Source organism: Cupressus sempervirens, chromosome 1 (genome assembly GCF_028749045.1).
Source record: "Cupressus sempervirens isolate cs-2001-9-10 chromosome 1, ASM2874904v1, whole genome shotgun sequence".
Lineage (NCBI taxonomy): Eukaryota > Viridiplantae > Streptophyta > Pinopsida > Cupressales > Cupressaceae > Cupressus > Cupressus sempervirens.
Window position 1 is genome coordinate 724,334,068 of NC_143118.1, and position 18,571 is coordinate 724,352,638.

Below are 18,571 nucleotides of genomic sequence, written 5' to 3' on the forward strand. Positions count from 1 at the left end.
TAATTCAACCACTTGTGGAAATAGCTTAGCCTAAAGTAATGTCAATCAATGTAGAAATATAGAAATGTACACCATAATTAACATGTGCTTGATACAAGAAAAAATCAACCAAAACAATAATATTCATACATCACGATACATAATTGTCTAAGATGGCCTGGCTTAATCATCACACACTAAGCTTTGACCGCTTAGGTGGCTGGTATGGGCCCATCCAACATTCCGTCCCTATTCCGTTTCCCGTTACGATCTTTTTAACTCTCGCACGTAATAGGAACAGTTGCGGTTAGACGGTGATAGGGACAGTCGCAGTTAGATTTGAATTTCATTTTTGAATTTGCACTCCTGCCTGTGAGAAGGGGTTATTACTGTGCTCCTCATTTCCACTCCAGTCAGACCATTTGGTAATGAATGGACAATTATAAAAAAATTGGGAGTTCTGGGTTCGTCACCAGAGCTATAATTCTGAAATACTCGCATTTCTTAATTTCACTTTCCTTGCAGCCCACTGTTTCCCGTGCTCGAATAGGCCTGCAAAAGAGGGACTTTTAGGGATCATAAACATTTGAGAGACATTGTTGTGAGTTTTGTTCTGGCGGGCAGAGATACTACTGCGGCTGCTTTGTTTTTCTGGCTCATTTCTTCGCATCCAGAGGTGGAGGAAGCAATTCTGAGGGAATTGGGTGAAATAAAAGAGGGATTTTTTATCATATGAGGATGTCAAACAGTTGGAATATCTTCATGCTGCGATTTGTGAATCGATGAGATTGTATCCTCCAGTTCGATATGATTCAAAACATGCTTTGGAAGATGATTGTCTTCTAGATGGGACTTTTGTTAAAAAGGGCAGCTGGGTAACTTATCATCCCTACGCAATGGGGAGGATGGAGAGCATTTGGGGAGAAGATTGTATGGAGTTTAAGCCGGAGAGATGGATTAAAGATGGGAATTTTATTCTGCAGAGCCCATTTAAGTACGTTGTTTTTCAGGCTGGTGCTCGTATTTGTCTTGGGAAAGAAATGGCTTTTATTCAGATGAAATATATTGCTGCTTCTGTGATTCGTGGGTTTCGATTGCAGGTTGATCCTCTGCACAGGGCAGATTCCATTCCCAACTTGACTTCGACTATGAAGAATGGGCTGACTGTTCTTGTGCAGAAACAAGCCGCATTATTGAAAAGTCAGAGGCAATCTATTGTAATAGTTTAAGTTTAAGTTTGGTCAGAAAAGATATCTTTCGTTTGTGTGTATTTACTTCTAGTATCATTTTGTCAATGTACATAATACGGATAATTTGTATAATTTCCTTTATGGAAACAAGTAATACATGTATGTTGTATTTATGTCTTTGTACAGTATGTTTTGTTTCAACATACATTTAAATTAGAAGTCTTTGCATTGCGATTTATATATTTATTTTGGGCTATTTTGAATATGAAGGATGGGTTGTGAGTTCTTGTCAAGGTATGAGTTTTATATTGGTGATTTAAAAGCATATACCTTTGATTTGTATAAAATAGTAATAGCATTTTTTCTTTTTTTTAAGAGATTTGAATGTATATAATAATATGTATTAGTACTAGTTTTGACCTATATAATAGGTAAACTATGTATATGACAATGAGTACTCTAAGAGATGTATATTTTCTCCTTCAATATTTTATTTAACTATTATTTATCTAAATAGTTAATAATAAGGTCAATTGGTCTATTGGGGGAAATCAAATTGGCAAATTTGATATGTTTCCACTTATGTGTGACATTTGTTATAAAGCTTGACACTTATTTTCTAGTTATGCCATAAAGTGGCAGAGAGACTTCAACTTCCTTGTAAGGATTTCGATTAACTGATATTCTTCATGCATCCATGATATTTATCATGTATCCATAGTACTCCCAGTAGAGTATTGTAAGAAAAATTAAGATCAAGGACTTGGAAAACCACATTTATAAACACATACCCAAGCATAATTAGTAATGTGACTAACCATTTAGAGTAACACTCGCTATCATCAGGATTGATTGCGATTTTTTCTTAGGATGAATTTCATGCTCAAAGAACCCAAAATATATGACCATTTTCAAGGTAAAAATATTTAGATTTTCTCCTCTACATATAAGGATTCACTTGATTTTGGGTTTATGAATGTAGACTCTAGTCTAGGAGGTGAGTTATGAGGTTATTATAGGGAAGATTCATCATCCCAAATGAATTTGAGCGCATGTGGAGATACATTATGTCCCACCATGGATTGAAATTTGATCCAAATGCATGTATGTGGGCATTGCAGGTTTGATAAGAACTTTTTCTAGAGTACCCTTATGTTGAGGATATAATTATAAGAGCTCAAGTATAGATATTTGTGAGGGTGTCTTCCCAAAATTTTCTAAGATGTTATATCGTGTAGTAGGTGTCAAAATCTTGGAATGAGGCTCTCAAATTATGATTATTCTTTTTAAAGTAGCAACATTGCGTTCAAGTACTATTCCTTTAAGGGTGAAGATGTTCACATGATTGTCTCCTTCACTAATGTGGATGAATTAATATTTATAATTTAAATAGGTAGAGATTATGATATTGTTGGATTTGTGAACTCTCATTTTGTCATTTTCATGCTTATGGACATGATTCTTAAATATCCCATGGTCTAAGTTACATCATCAATAAGATCTTGTATAACATGTCCAATTCTATTGCACAACTATTTTTCTTATGACCTTTGTGTTTATAATATTAATAATAGTGGTCTTTATTCCAACTATATAGATGTTGACTTGAGGATTGTACTTACTTTCTTGGTTAATATAATGAGATCATTAGCAAGGAGCTATTTGATTATGGATTCAAGTGATTGTTCGAATAGTGTAAAGTTCCTCTTTGGATCACTCTTAAGCATTCCTTTCCCTTGATTTGAGAATATACTTTTAAGGTCTTAGATGGATTGCATAGTCTTATTAGTGATGGAATTTATGCTTCATCACTATGTTAAACAACCTATGTAATTTTTCTACTTTTAAGTACTTCCTCTACATGTTACAAGATTTTACCTCATTATTATTGGTTATAGGTGGAAGGCTTCTTTTTATTGGTCACTTGGTGGCAGTGAGAGGAACCAAAATGAGTTACCCAAATTCTATCTTTTTAGGAGTTCAGTTCCTTGTTATTACTTGATATCTTGGCTTGGGGATGTGCTTCATCTAGTAAATACTCTATTTTGACTATGTATTCTAAGATTAATAGATAGTTGTGTGAAGGTGTTGAAAGGTCATGGTCAAAGAAGGTTTGGAATAAATTTCCTTGTCCCTAATGCAATTTTCTCGTGTGGTTAATTGTTCAAAACTACCATCTTACCTAGGAAAATTTAAGAAAGGTAGGATTTCATGGTCCTTCAATGTGTGTCTTGTGTTCTAGAATTGAGCATTTATCTATTTCTCATACTTTTTATAGTGCTTCTTTGCCAAGGAGATTTGGCACTTGTGGTGGGGCGTGTGGGGCAAGACCTATTGGCATGTCTCCTCTTTTATTAAGTTTTGGGCACATTGAGGCCAATCCCCTACTATAACCTCTTTTCTTTAGGTTTCATAGACTGTTAGCCCTTCTTTTATCATTTGGCATACATGGCTAGAATGGAGTTGACAAGATTTTCAAGACTCTAGGATGGTTTCTACTAACTCGTGGTGGAAAATATGCTCTCTCTCTCTCTCTCTCTCTCTCTCTCTCTCTCTCTCTCTCTCTCTCTCTCTCTCTCTCTCTCTCTCTCTCTCTCTCTCTCTCTCTCTCTCTTCATGAGACTATTTCAGCTAAGTGTGGAATGACTAGAGAAATGGATCAAGGGATGTTATTATTTGCAACTGCCTTCACTTCCCTCTTTAAAGGGGTACTTTGGGGTGTGTTGGTCAAGTCAAAAGGAGAAGACCTTGAGATATCATATGCAAAGGATCAATCATAATGGTCATTGAACTTCTTCTCCTTAGGGAGTTTTCAAAATCAACACAAATGGCTCTTCTCAAGAAAATCCTAAGCATGTTGGCATTGGAGAAGTTGGTTGAGACAATTACAATATTTTTTTCTTTTTTTAATATGGTCTTTCATACTATTAATTTAATGGAAGATCTTGCCATTATGTATTTTGTTGAACAATTATGTGCTCTTAGATGACATAACATTATTTGTAAGTTTGATTCTCAATTGTTGGTATCTTTGTTAACTTGGGAACAACTTTTATGTGTTAGCTAACACTAAGTTATGGTTACTTGTCAACTTCTCCATTTATGTATCTCCCTAGAATATGTTACTTTCACATACATTCCTAGGGAATGGAATGGTGTTGCAAATGATTTGGCTAAATGAGCATCAAAGCATATTTTGGAATATTATTGATAATGGACAATTATCTCAAGATTTGGTTTATTTGTTACATCACCATGTAGAAAAGGACAAGGTCCTATAGTGTTATCTTTGTTAAGCATTGTGCTCTCTTTGTATCTTTCTTCTAATTGAATAAATTTTAACCCCTCTTTTAGTTTACTATATCATTCATATTATTTATTTCAATCAATAATAATATCATAAATGTAGGTCATTAATTAAAATAATTAATAAATTTAATTTTAACTTTAATGATATTACAATTTAAATAGAAGAATGGGTAGGGCCCATAGGGGCAAGGTTATGTTAGCTTAAGGGTGTTTATGAAAGAGGGAGGGGTCCTGATGTAGTGCAAGGATGGTGAACCCAAAAAGGAGATGACCAAGACCCCAAAAAATACACCACATAATAAGAAAACAAGATATAATTGCAATAGACCACTTGATCAACAACACAGATTCAATTGTGCATCCAGTGTTCACCATAAATTCCACTAATGATAGCACAACTAGCATGAATAATAGACTATAAGGCCTTCCTAGTTACATCAAATGTACAATATAGACCAAATTTCTCTATCCAAGCTCTAAATTCTTTCCAAGTAACCTTACTTATCACTACCTTCTAAGACTCAAGGACACTACGTATATAGCCACCAGGACACACAAGTCAGCTTAGAGTTTCAAATATCCAATAATAGGAAATGTGAATTACATTAAATGTAGTCCTTGACCCAATGAATTAATGACTAAATACATAATACATTGCATTACATTATGTGGTTTTAGATATAGGTCCACATGTTACCAAGGCACCAAGATCTAAGAGAGCGCAAGCTAACTCTTAAATACAAAACCACGCAAAGTTAAATACCAAACATTGCTACAAGAGAAACCAATGGAAAACAACACACAAGAAGATGAAGCATAACTTTCGCTAACAATCACATAGGATTATCCATGCTTAGGGTAATGATCCATCATATGTCCCAAACATGAAGCCAAGAACATAGAATTTGGAAACAAAAAACCATATTTTTTCAATGCAAACTATTAGGCAAGTCATCGTAAAACATAAAACAACAAATATATTTTTGGGCGATGCAAGATTTCCAACAATCCAAGGATGCTCCTATATTAGACACCCAAGGTGACAAAAGATGTTCCATAAGGACTTATGAACATTTGAAGTAATTCAAAACATAAATCCCATGCTTATTCTTAATCCATGAATCCTCTTCATTAATCATCATAGAAGTTTGTCCAAACTTACTACTGCAACAGACTATGGCATTAGTAATACCAAATCTATTACTTCTACTGCAACTACTAGGATCAAATGAATCATACCCATTGCATGCCTTCATTTGATTAGGAATTTTCTTTCTTTTACCTATGTTCTTCATCAAAGGATTAGCTAACTTCCAGTCACTTTGTCTTTTATCAGCAACAACCTCACCATAGGTTCTATTATCCTTCAACTAAAAGTCTTAAAAAAACTTAGATTTTTTTCTTTGATAGATTCTTTGTCCTTCAAAGGAAGTAGAAAAAATTTCTTTCCATCCTTTTCAACTATAATAGTATTCTTTCTACAATCATGTATAGCTATTCTATCAAATTTCCAAGGTCTTCCAAGTAAACCATGACAAGCATGGTAGCCTCCACAATACCAGTATTTATTAATCAATTCTAAATCTCTTTCTTAATTAACATGATCAAATAGTTGTCTAGAATGTTAGATAGACAATACTCATGGTAAATAGATCTATGTTTGTAAAATTAATTATTTCTATTCTTTCAAGATGCATAGATATCCCCATCTCCATCTTTATATGATTAAAAGAATGAATACATACATACATACATACATACATACATACATACATACATACATACATACATACATACATACATACATACATACATACATACATACATACATACATACATACATATATATATATATATATATATATATATATATATGTTTGATATGCACAATAGTTCTCACTTCAATCATTTCATTATACTTCAACTTCCTTTTTTTCTCATATTTCTAGACAAAGTAGCCACAAAAGTCAATACAAAAAGTAATGCATGGAAGCTATGCCCTGTGTCACAAGTAGAGGAGGCCAAGTTGATGATAAAAATATTACTAATATGGGTAGCCATGTTCATGCCAAGCACCATGATAGCCCAGTTAAATACATTGTTTGTGAAGTAGGGAACAAGATTGAGGAGAGATACGGGTCCTCACTTTTCCATTCCTCCTGCCTGCCTCACTTCATTTGTCACCATCTCAATGCTGATCTCCATTGTTGTCTATGATAGATTCTTAGTGAAAATCTTCAAGAAATATACAGGGAATCCAAGGGGCATAACAATCCTACAAAGACTAGGGATTGGGCTTGTAATCCATGTAATAATAATGGTTGTTGCCGCAATATCAGAGATGAAAAGGATTAGGGTTGTGAAAGAACATGGGCTTGAAGGTGACCCAAAAGCAATAGCACCTCTCACAATCTTCATTCTTCTTCCTCAGTTTATACTCATGGGAATAACAAATGCATTTGTTGAAGTGGGAAAGTTGGAGTTTTTTTTATGATCAGGCACCTAAGAGTATGCAAAGTATTGGAACTACATTGTTTCCAAGTACATTAGGAGTTGGAAATTTTATCAGTAGTTTTCTTCTGACTAGTGTGACAAGAATAACGAGAAGAGAGGGGCATACCAGTTGGGTTCTCAATAATCTAAATGCATCTCGTTTGTATTATTACTATGCAGTCTTGGCTATCCTTAATTTCCTCAATGTCATCTTCTTTTTGGTTGTGTCTCGGTATTACGTTTATAAGAGAGAGACCAATGAAGCTTTTGGCAATGGTGGTATGATAGAATGTGCAACTATGAATGGGAAAGACAATGTGGATGAAAACAGACAACACAATTGATGTAAGTAAACTGATGAAATCTCCCTTTGAGCATAGGAAATAATATCCATGCATCTTGCTGAATACTTTGGGAGATTTTTCATTCGATAGGGTGGTTAGAAGTTCTTCAAAGACAACACCAAATTTTTTTTTTAATAAGTTATCAATATTTATATTTTGTTGAAAGTGGGATAATTTAATCATATGATTAGTTTTGTATGGTAGAATTTGGTTTTACTTCTGTTTCAACTTCAGGTGGGTCATTCAACTTTAAGAAGTGCTACTTAGTAGCTTACTATTTTTTAAGGTATATGGTTTTAATTTTGATAGTAAATTTAAATTATTTTATTATATGTATATATTATAATATAAATATATATGACATAAATAGAATAATAATTTTATTGTTTCATAATATAATATCTTTCAATTATAGTTTATAAATCAATAGTCATTATAATATTTACTATAATGGTACTATAATTTTTTTAAAAATGATTTTTTAAAATTTTAAATAAAGAAAATAAAAATTATTATTTAATACATTTGATATTAGTAACCCAAGAATGAAATTTCTACAATATATTTATCAATTCAAACATTTATGAAATATAGTTTTAATTTTTGAGACCATACAATAAGTATCAAAGTCTGCAAACCAAGGAGGAATCCTACACAAATCCCTGAGGCTACTCCATGCAAATTTCTATAAATTTGCCTTGAGGAAATTTGCACTGAGGAAATTTGCACAGCAATCTCACTGAGGAAATTTACATGGAGTAACCTCAAGGATTTGTGTAGTATTCATCCTTGGTTTGCAGACTTTGACACTCATTGTATGGTCTCAAACAGGCCCCTTGGGCTTGGTATGAGAAGATGGACTCTTTTCTACTTTCTACAGGCTTCACCTACTGCCATTTTGATCCTATAGTGTACATACAACATCTTGGAGATGAGATTTTGATTCTTGTCCTCTATGTTGATGATCTTATCCTCATGGGTAGCTCATCCTCTATGCTTCAGGATGTTTAGCATGCATTGATGGATCAAATTTGAGATGACTGGTCTTGGCTTCCTAGACTATTCTCTTGGGATATAGATTGTTTAGTCTTCTATGCTTCATCACTTTGACATGCTTGATTGCAAGCCTTCTCCAACACCTTTTCAATCGGGTGTCACTTTGTCTACCTCCTACTCTTCACCTTCTGTGGATGCTATTTTATACTGGTAGTTGGTTGTCAGCTTGTTGTACTTGACACACACTCTTCCTGATATCTCCTTTGTAGTAGGTCTTGTCTCTCGGTTCTCCCAGGAGCCTCATGAGAGTCATTGGTAGGCTACCAAGTGCATTTTAACATACATTTAGGGTACACTTCTATATGGAATTCATTACACATCAAGGACTCCTCACATTATTGGCTACACTGACTCTAATTGGGCTAGTGATTTTGATGATCAAAAGTCTACTTTTGGTTTTGTGTTTTGTCTTGGCTCTGGTCCTATCACATGGTTATGCAAGAAGTAGCATGCTCGTGCACTTTCTTTTATAGAGGCTGAGTACAGGGCAACAGTTCTTGCTAGTTAGGAGATCTTATGGCTTCAGCAATTGATGACTGAGTTTGCTTTTCCTCCTGATCATCCACTATTTTGTGGTGCGATAATCAGGGTGCCATTCACATTTCTCACAACCCAGTGGAGCATCAACATACCAAACATATTGAGCTGCATATGCACTTCATTTGTTAGCTGATTTAGGATGGTGTTATCTCTTTGGAGTACATTCCTACTGATGCATAGGTTGCTAACATCTTCACCAAACCTTTTGCATCGCCACACTATCTTCAGTTGTGGTCTATGCTTGGGGTTAGGGAAGTTGTTCTTGGGGGGGTCTTGTTGAGGCCTTCCTTCCTTCATGCTTTCTAGCATGTTTGTACTTACCTCTTTTGGGGGAGGATTTTTCCCATGTGGTTTTCTCTCTTTCCCCATTTTTTTGAGGTTACATTTCTTATATATTTGTACATGGGTACCTTTCTTGGCCTTATTTTTGGGACCCATTCTGTATTTCATCTTAGCTTTTTGTAAGCTTAAGTGCATTCCCCTAAGTTGCACTTGGAGGGGAGGGGGGGCGAGGGGAGTGTTAGAGTAAATAATTATTTATTTATTATTTAAGCTTTACTTAGATAAATGCATTTAGATATTAGTTTTCATCTAGGAGTAGTTGAAAACATGAGATTTTGTTCCTACCTAATCATACTTATCTTCTCACCTACTTGGAGGGTAATCCAACTTTGTGGATGTATGCTTAGTTGTCACACTTATCTCCTAGCATTTTCTAGCTTGTTCTAGAAGCTTCCTTAAGGCCTTTATATTTAGGCTCTCCCATTGTATTTTACACACAACAATTTCATTTCTCATTGTTGCAATATATTTTCTCACTTTGTTGAATTGCTCCAAGCTCTTGTTCCTTCCTTTTTTGGTTTCTCTTTAGCAGGTTATTTGCATGCATGTGATCTTGGCACACTATGAAGTTGGCTTTCATCAACTTCTACAGATGTTTTGCATGTGTTTTCCATCTTTCTTTGTCAATGATTATTTCATCCATGACATTAGCCTCATGACATGTTTGAGATTGATTACCTCAATACACATATGTATTCTTTTGTGGATCTTGATCGTGGTTCCTTGAAATGTAGTTCTATTGGCTTACTTTTCTAGTTACACATCACCTCACCATTGTCACATTAGCGAGTTCTTTTGTTGGTTCTTATGCTTCCTTGATCTGATGAAACGAGCTATGTATTCATTATTTATTCCTATGTACTAAGTAGATGTAGTGAATAGGTAGCTATGCATGTCAATGAGATGGATCATTTACCATATAGACACTCTTCTTTTTGTTCCTACTTTGGTTGTAGCCTTCCATGTTTGACTGATCAGCTCCTTAGGATTTGGCATTTCAATCCATTTGTATCTTTGAGTTCAGTTGTTTGTCTTTTTGTGCCTCTTAATTCAAGTAGTATCTTCTGAGAGCACTCATGCAGATTATAGTCTTCTCTATCTAGTCAAGATTTATTTTAGTAGAGGTTCTTGAAATTTTCTATTACTTTTTGATAGAGCTTTGCAGCTTCTACATGCTTTAGTGGTATTCTACATGATCATCTTTTTTTCCCCTATCTTCTAGAACATTCCCTAGTTTGAAGGCTTCTTCAATCCTTTACTCATTCTTTCAGCATTCTTTCCATCTCTTTATGGAGTAGAGTTTTTCCCATGTGGTTTTCTATATTTATCCTCTTTACATAGATTTGGTTGTGCTTGGGTACCTCATCGAGCCTTGTTGTCAGGACCCAATTTTACTTTTAGTAGTACTTTCTAGGTTTTTTGTCACTGCCTAAGTTTATCTTAAGGGGGGTGTTAGAGTAATAAGATATTGTATTATTAATTAAATCATTTTGATTTAATTATTAAGTCACTTATTATCTCTAGTTTCCTTAATTTGAACTTTAGGCATATAATAATTAATTCTTTTACTAATTATTATCATACAACCTAGGTTTTACCTTTTACGGTTTTGATCTCCTTTTATGAGGATTGCTCTCTTTGTAATTACTCAATCATTCAATATAATTTGCATTTTTTTTGCACATAAAGAATGTCTCATCCGTTGTGGATCTAGGAATTCCAACCACAGTAGCTTTTGCTCCTCTTTTCTGTCACAGGTGTTTGCATGCAGGTGATTCTTGGGAGTTGTGAGGTTGATCTTTCATCAACTTCAACATTTCTGCTATCCAATTTTTTGTGGTGAATTAGGGGCTAAAAGTTATCTCTTTATACCATTATCCTCAAAAAAATTTGTTAAATTCATTCGAAATAAATTATCCTTATCTATTACATCTCAAGCCTTTAATCTTCAAACCAAATTTATTCTCAATTCTACTCTTAAATATCTTGAATTTCTCAAAATCTTCTAATTTATCTCTTCAAAATGAAACCCACATCATTCTAGTGAAATCAACAATAAGAATCATGAAATATCTTTCACCATATAATGCTTGTGTTCGTGTAGGACTACTCATATTTGTGTTTACAATCTCCAACTTCACTGAAGTAGTGAATGTCTTGCCTGGAAATGAACTTTTCTTTTTCTTTTCCATTACACATTCTTTGCACATCATGTTGGTAGGCTTCACAATCCTAGGAAAATCTCTCATTGAAAACGTAGTCTTGGTCTTCACAATGTTATCAAAGTTGATATGACAAAATCTCTTATGCCATAACCAACTGTCATCGACTTTAGAAACCAAACATGTCATTTCAGTAGGGTTCAACGTATTAAAATACATTACCTCTTTTCCTTGTACAGTACCGATCAACTTACCATTTTTATCTTAGAAAATTATACGATGAAATAATAAGCCCATGTTTCATCACACATAGTAGAGAGTTGTATCACACAACTCTTGGAGTTTTACTGTATGATACAAGAGGCCATCATACTGGGTCCATGGTTTCATCACACAAGTATTGCATGGCTACTTTCCAGCTTATTGCATGGCTTCTGGAGTTCTACAATACCATTTTGATAGACAAATATCATTCCTCAAATAGTGGGCATTTCTTGACTTTTTTGGAGGATGCAACCTAGAGATTTGAGTACCCTTTTGAGATTTGCTTCTTCCCAATTTGGTACCTATCACCCTTAGGGTTTTTCAGGGTCATTTTTTAATTTTTTCATATTCCTTTATGGTTTAATTGAGAAAAATAACTTGTATGGCTTAATCACTTAGGAACATATATCTAGGATTTTAAATGAATATCGTATCAAATGTTAGTATGATGAACAGAAAGAACATTGTATGGTTAATTCACATAGATGGAAATGTACATGTTGGTAAGTATTGAACGCTTGGGGATCTTTCGTCAGTTGGTTTATGTCTTTCATTGTGATCTTTTGATTGTAGTATGCATGTATTTATACTTTAGTTTAACAAAAACAAGTTCCAGTCTATGTGTATCCTTGTTTCAAAGGATCTCTAAGTGAGGAATTACAAGAGATGTTCCAAAAATGATAGATAATGCACTATAAAGATCATGTGAAGAATTAGAAAAATGTCTTAGACGTGAAAGAGTAAGTAATTTGATCAATTCTCTACATTATATTCAAGAAAGTTCAAAACCTTACAAATGCATAACAACCATTTGGTGTTCAATACCATAAAAGGTACAAGTAAATCAATACATCTCCATGATTTAAGGGAGAAATGGATTTGGATGTCCTAGATAACTAGATTAACATGTTCATACCACATGATCAATAATTTCTCTTATTAGGTTTTCTTTTCCAAAAATTCTCTCTTGGGGAAACAACCTAGTAGTCATGCAGGATAACTTTGTGCACATAAAGTTCCTAATCCATATGTCAAAATTTTCTGATTTTTTGATGAACCTTTGTAGGTGAGTAAAGATTGTAAAATTAACCTTTTGGCTTTCCTACATTTATGGAGCTCTTTGTAGAACTCGTAGAGTGCGAGGTGGTCTAAAAGTTCCATTTTAAAATGTTTGCCCAATACCTGCCACTAAGACCCCCAATAGACATTAAAGTACTTTTTGCACAAATGAACCAATCAACAACCAAGAAAAAAAAAAGAAAAAAAAAGTGAATGACTAGTGGTGTTCATGGTGATTTTTTTGGCATTTTTGTGTGCAGGTACTAGAGTTTTTTTGGGCAGTAATTGGGGGGAAGGTAATGATTAACGTGGTGGCATTACATAAATGGGCAACAACTAGCTCAATTCCCATACTACACATGAGCACATGTGAATGGCTTAAATACACTTAAGGATGCATGGAATCATTTTTTAGCAATGCTTAAAAAGTCTTTTTATCTAGTTGGAAGCAATGATGATCAATGTTTAAATTTTCTCAATTTCACCAAGGCCAAAATTGATTATTATAGGAATACCAAAAAAAATCACCATTTGGCGTCCTAGGTGTTCAAGGTTTAGAGAAAAGTATTATGTTCAAGTATAAGTCAAGATTGTGACAACATATCTATTAGAGTTGATAAATAGCTATATAGAAGGCTAGTTAATCTATAGTAATTCTTGTACAAGATACACTGGTAAATAATTCCTGAAAATGAGTTTAAAATGGAAAATGAAAAGAATATTGATGCACATATTCATTCATTTTATTAATTACAAAAAAACCATTATATCACATTAACCAAGATTTTTCAATATTAGATTAAAGTGGAAAAGCAATCTTAGAGTAAAATACCACAAGATTGAGAAACTAATAATGAAAAATCAATTTTCTAATTAAGACTTCCTAATTAACTCAAAGATAATATGTGGATTTATTAGTTTTACACCAATACCTCCTCCTCAAATACAACTAGAACAGACTCCAAAAAAAATTTAAACATCACATTCCAAATTATGAATTTTCTTTCTTTACAACTTTCATCAAAATCTTAATCAAATGCTCTATCTTTTACCCAAGCTCCAAAATCAATTGTAATAAAGAGCTTTTCCTATTACCAAAATTATTAATTCTTGAAATAGATAATTAAAATTGAAGTCACAACATGATCTTAACTAAGCACTTAAAATTTACCCAAGCTCACAAAGTCAAATATAACTTGAGAACTTTTGCTTAATACCAACAATTTAAAAACTTTTAAGTAAAAATTGACCAAGCATGGTAAAATTACTTTCCCAACTATGAATTATTTGTCTTTACACATATGTTTAAACTTTTAGAAAAATCTGAATTAAATGATTTATATTTCATAAGACCCAAAAACTAATTATGATTAAAGAGTCTTTCCTAATATCAACATTCTTAATTATTAAAATAGATAAAAGAGAATTGAAGTTGTGACAAAATTTTAACTTAGCCCTTAAATTTTACTAAGCTCACATAGTCAATTTTAATTGAAGAACTTAATTATTATTATTTAAATAGGTAATGAGCCAAAGTCGAGATTATTTATTATTTGTTGAGGTTAATTATTATTATGTGTTAAGCTTAAGTGGACTCAAACCTAAGACCTCTCAGATAAGGGTCACAAATTACCATTGTGTTGTAGACTTTCGCCTTTAATCAAAATATTAAAAATTCTTTAAGTGAAAAATCACCAAGCCAAAAAAATTAAGTCTCAAACTATGAGTTTTTTTATCTTCATATCTACTCTTAAACTTGATAGCAAATCTCAATTAAATATTTTACACGACTCAAAAAAAATGATTATGATTAAAGAGGCTTTCCCACTACCAACATTCTTAATTCCTAAAATAGCTATTATAAAAATTGAATCCACCACCCATGGCAAAAGTCTACCCCTAATAGAAATGGTCATAAGACAACTTAGAATAAGTCAATTTATTGAAAGACAATCATATAACTTAGAATAAGACTTCAAAATATATTATTTAAAACACTAAACATAAAGAACCTTTGCTTAGTACCAATATTATAAATTCTTTCAACATTCTTAATTCCTAAAATAGCTATTATAAAATTTGAATCCACCAACCACAGGAAAACTCTAGCTCTAATAGAAATGGTCATACGACAACTGAGGATAAGACAATTTATTGAAAGATAGTCATATAACTTCGAATACGACTTCACAATAGATTCTTTAAATATCAAATGTAAAGAATTTTTGTTTAATACCAACATGGTAATTCTTTAAATACCATACATAATAAAATTGCATTCTTAATTACAAACTTTTTGTCTTTACATCGAGTGAGACAAAAAAATCTCAATTAAGTGCTTTACAACTCAAAAATCAATTATGATTGAAGACAAATATCAACAATTAACCATGGTGAAACTCTATCTTAGAAAAAGATAATTTATTGAAAGAACCCAATATGACTTTATGATGTAACTTAGGATAAGACTCCAAGATGAAACAATAATACTTTTCAATGTTCATCCCTTGAGCCCCATATAGTCCCTTCCCCATCACATTCATTTATCCATTCACAGTCTTAAAACTTAGTACAACATTTCATAGGGAAACAATTCAATCCTCTAGAACACTTTGGGCTTGGCAATGATGAATGCTTCAAGATATGGAGATTGAACTGCCCGCCCTTCTTAGTGGTGTCAACACAAGCCTGCTCGGGGGGAAGAAGGAGCTTGAAGTTTTGAACAATGATGAAAATTAGAATTAAGCAAACAAGAGAAAAAACCATTGAGAGGAGAAGCCATGGAGAAACCCAGAAAATGGGCTCTAATAGACACAGGCCCAGTCCATTATATTTATAAGCAAATACATAATAAATGTATAGTAGAAGTCAGCTACAATATTAATGGTGGTGGATAGTTGAAATGGACGGCTGAATGGTTGGATGCACATGGAAAATAAATGGTCAGTGCTGGGCGGCTGGTCTGTGCCGACCATATTTGAGATAATTAATTTATGTCAACATCCCCCCTAAATTAATTATCAAAAGATTCAAGTATCCCCCCATAATCTAGAAACGATGGGTCCTGGCCTTAAGCCTTGTTAGGTACCCATTTACAATCAATTATCAAATGCTTTCACTCTTCTTGTTTCTCCCATCATAATCACTCTAGGTTTTGTACGGATTACCCATAACCGATGCAATATCAAAGTGGTTTTAAGTTCACCACAAACTTCTCAAACATCACACAAATGGTTTCAAGATCACCATAAACTTTGTACTCAAATGGTTTACAAACCAAGCACTCATTGGTTCTAATGACCACGAATCATCACTAATGGGAAACTATCACCACTCTGGGCCTTTCTTTTTTTGTACCTGCATCAAACTAAATATTGAGTCCATATAAAAAGAAATCCATCTACCAAGATACATGAGTACCCAGCCGCTGTACTCGCCAGTTCTATAGGAATCCTTTTCACATACATGGTTCATCAATATGTCAAACCAAAAAACCATTAGGGTGTCGGGCACAACCGATAATGCACCCCATACATTCATATAGCCCATTAACAATCATTACTAGTTCAATTTTCATCACTTGGTTGGGGGATATCAATGCAATCAACTTCTATTACATGACCACTATCAAGAACATCATATCCTTCACAATTAGACAAACAAATTCTCACTTCCAATCCCAATACTTTTGTCCAATCAGCACACACACAGACCTTTGCACCATGACAACAATTCTAGCATGACATCTCTTTTCATAATGAATGCTAACTCCTACAAATGACTTATAATACTTTACACATATTTCAAATAAAAACACATAATAAAGTACTATTAATAATAACAAAATTAGCTTTCACTTTCAACTTTAGCTTCCTTTTTTTCATGACTTCTCTTTTTCTCATAACAGTCTCTTGACTTGTTCTTCTTAGAATGCATCATGCTAAGACCACATTGTACCATCAACAAATTACCATTCAAATGTTGTTCATCTTTCTTTATAACAACTCAATCAAATACTCTCACACATTTTTTTATTTTTTCACAAGAAATGTGTATGCACACTGGCACTCCCGCTTGCACAGAGGTACTCCACAAGCCACTAATGATCAAGGGGCAACCAACACTTCAACTCAACACTCCTTCAAATTCTTCTTGCTCTCTAGACTTTTTAACACTTTTGTGATCTTTATTCAAATCAGCAACAATGCACAACTCTCCTTTGACTGCAATAAATAATCTGAGGCATACCCTAAGAAACACACAAACTCCAAGCTTCTCACAACAACAATATTTTTCACTACTTATCAACAATCTTTCAGAGACAACTTCCTTACAACACTTTTTTGCTCTTTAGCTCACTTAACAAATTAATATTCACCAATCTTCAATTCAGCTTTGTAATGGGCAGCCTTCTCACAATAACAGCCTTCTACACAAGACACTAGCAATTGTATCACAATCTTTCACTCCACATCTTTCAATCACAATATTTCACTCATTGCTCTCTCAAGACTTTCAGATCATTTACCATAAGCTCTGATACCATGATAATATATTAAAAATAGAACACAGAAGAAGAAGAAACCAGAGGAAAGAAACCAAAGGAGAAACCCAGAAAATGGGCTCTGCTGAACACAGGCCCAGTCTATTAATTTATAGACAAATACATAATAAATGTTGTTTACACTATAGTAAAAAGTTAGCTGAAATAATTATAAGGAGCAGTTGAGATGGATGGTGATTGACTGGTTGGTCTGTATTGGACACATGCAGAAATTTCTCCTTGGTCTGTGCTGGGCTGCTGGTCTGTGCCGACCATATTTGAGATAATTAATTTATGTCAACAAACGAGGCGGCCAAGAACAAGACCAAGGATGGGTAGCGCCAGGATGATCCTCGGGCAGCTGCGGCGGCCCACGCTGAAAGGAAGGTAGCGGAAATCGTTGCCGTTGGCCTCCGTCTTCTTCTCTTCCTCCAGAAATCTCTCAGGCCGAAACTCCTCCAGCTTCTTCCACTCCGCCGAGTTGTTCACCAGAAACCACGCGTTAACCAGGATTTTTCTCTCGGTAGGGATGTTATAGCCGTCGAGCTTCACTTCTTGCAGGTTCATGTCTGGCACCAGCAGCGGGATCGCCATGCGTAGCTGTAGTGTCACCTTCACCAGCGCCTGCAGATATGGCAGATTCGCTATGTCTGAGTCCGTGATCTGGACTCCTACGCCCAGCACGCTGTCTAGCTTCTCTCGTAGCTTCTTCTGGATCTGTGGGTGGTTCACCAGCTCTGCTATGCCCCATTCTGTTGAGGCCTGCTTCTTTTGGTGAATGAGCGGGCAAAGTAATAACCCCTTCTCACAGGCAGGAGTGCAAATTCAAAAATGAAATTCAAATCTAATTGCAGCTGTCCCTATCACCATCTAACTGTAGCTGTCCCTATCACTCGTGAGAGTTAAAAAGATCTGTAACGGGAAACGGAATAGAGACAGAATGTTGGATGGGCTCACACCAGCCACCTAAGCAGTCAAAGCTTAGTGTGTGATGGTTAAGCTAGGCCGTCTAAGATTATACATGAGATGTCATTCTTCACATTGTACATCTAGAATACATAAATAGATACAATCTTATAACATGAATGAAAATAGAAATGGCATCAGACTGAAGTCCATCTACAAGATCCATCCCCTTTGCCTCGGATTTGTGTCCATTTTCTACCTCTAGACAGGAGTGTGGCTTAGACACTTCTACCACCCAACCACAAAATTGTTAGCTCCCTTAGGGTTCTTCATGACATGAAGAACTCCCTGACCATACCCAAGGAACCTAACAAATCAGGGAGT

The 18,571-nt window shown here is 34.4% G+C and overlaps 1 protein-coding gene and 2 pseudogenes across 1 annotated transcript; 2 read left to right on the plus strand and 1 right to left on the minus strand.

Moving 5' to 3' along the window:
- The first annotated feature begins 761 nt into the window (after positions 1-761).
- On the plus strand, positions 762-1,208 carry LOC149579988 (cytochrome P450-like). The gene has a single exon (XM_089802900.1). The coding sequence runs from the start codon at positions 762-764 to the stop codon at positions 1,206-1,208; it is 447 nt and encodes a 148-aa protein (XP_089659026.1).
- Positions 1,209-6,360: 5,152 nt separating this feature from the next.
- Positions 6,361-7,315, plus strand: LOC149579989 (protein NRT1/ PTR FAMILY 5.2 pseudogene; annotated as a pseudogene).
- A 7,982-nt stretch (positions 7,316-15,297) lies between these two features.
- On the minus strand, positions 15,298-18,100 carry LOC149579990 (trans-cinnamate 4-monooxygenase C4H2 pseudogene; annotated as a pseudogene).
- Between the last annotated feature and the right edge of the window lie 471 nt (positions 18,101-18,571).